The sequence below is a fragment of the Artemia sp. Qi Xiang Cuo genome, chromosome 17 (genome assembly GCF_049724085.1).
Source record: "Artemia sp. Qi Xiang Cuo chromosome 17, ASM4972408v1, whole genome shotgun sequence".
Classification (NCBI taxonomy): domain Eukaryota; kingdom Metazoa; phylum Arthropoda; class Branchiopoda; order Anostraca; family Artemiidae; genus Artemia; species Artemia sp. Qi Xiang Cuo.
The window spans coordinates 42,713,079-42,713,763 of NC_142810.1; the positions used below are offsets into that span (position 1 = coordinate 42,713,079).

At 39.9% G+C, this 685-nt stretch overlaps 1 protein-coding gene across 1 annotated transcript in view; it reads left to right on the plus strand.

Annotated features, from left to right (window-relative positions):
- The first annotated feature begins 309 nt into the window (after positions 1-309).
- LOC148942224 (uncharacterized) overlaps positions 310-685 on the plus strand; it is a 9,398-nt gene continuing 9,022 nt past the window's right edge. Inside the window, exon 1 of the mRNA XM_089103255.1 lies at positions 310-350. Coding sequence (XP_088959381.1) covers positions 310-350 — 41 coding nt within the window. The remainder of the gene's footprint in view (positions 351-685) is intronic.

Here is a 685-nt window from a genome sequence, read left to right on the forward strand (position 1 = left end):
ACGCGAGAAACTATTTTTTAATGATGAAGGCAACCGAGACAGATTTAAAAGACCATTTGCAAAACCCAGAAGTGACAAGTCAATATGCTTGCAAATATAACTCGGAGAGATAACCTGTTGTACATCATTAACACTGTTAGTATATAAAGTAGGAGACGTTATAGCCCCTTGCTTAATTCCCTTATTTACGGATATCTCCCCACTAAGCTCCCCACGAACACGAAGCTTGAGGTTCCTATACATATCACGTAGTGACGTTAGAATAGAAGAACGCACGCCTCGCTTACACAGCTCAACCAAAATCTGGGCATGAATCCCAGAGTCAAAAGCTTTCCTGACATCATACTGACGTAAGATCAAAGTTTCTTGCAAGAGATGAGCATCAAGTAATGTGTTAGTAGATTGTATATATGGAATTTGGGGAGATTATGTTCCTTCCTGTGCTATTTCGGGAGATTACGTTCCTTGGCACCTTTCCAGAGCATGTACTTATGGATTTGCTTGGTTTATGTTCCTTCCTGTGCTATTCTATGGATGCTCTACACCTTTTCAAAGAGAGTGAGTATCCTCTCACACCTATACTTCCTTGGTACCTTTCCAGACAAAGTGGTCAAACACGTTTTGAAACTATAGTTGAGATTGTATAGTGCATGCAGAAAAACACTAGCTTAGAAATTTAGGACTT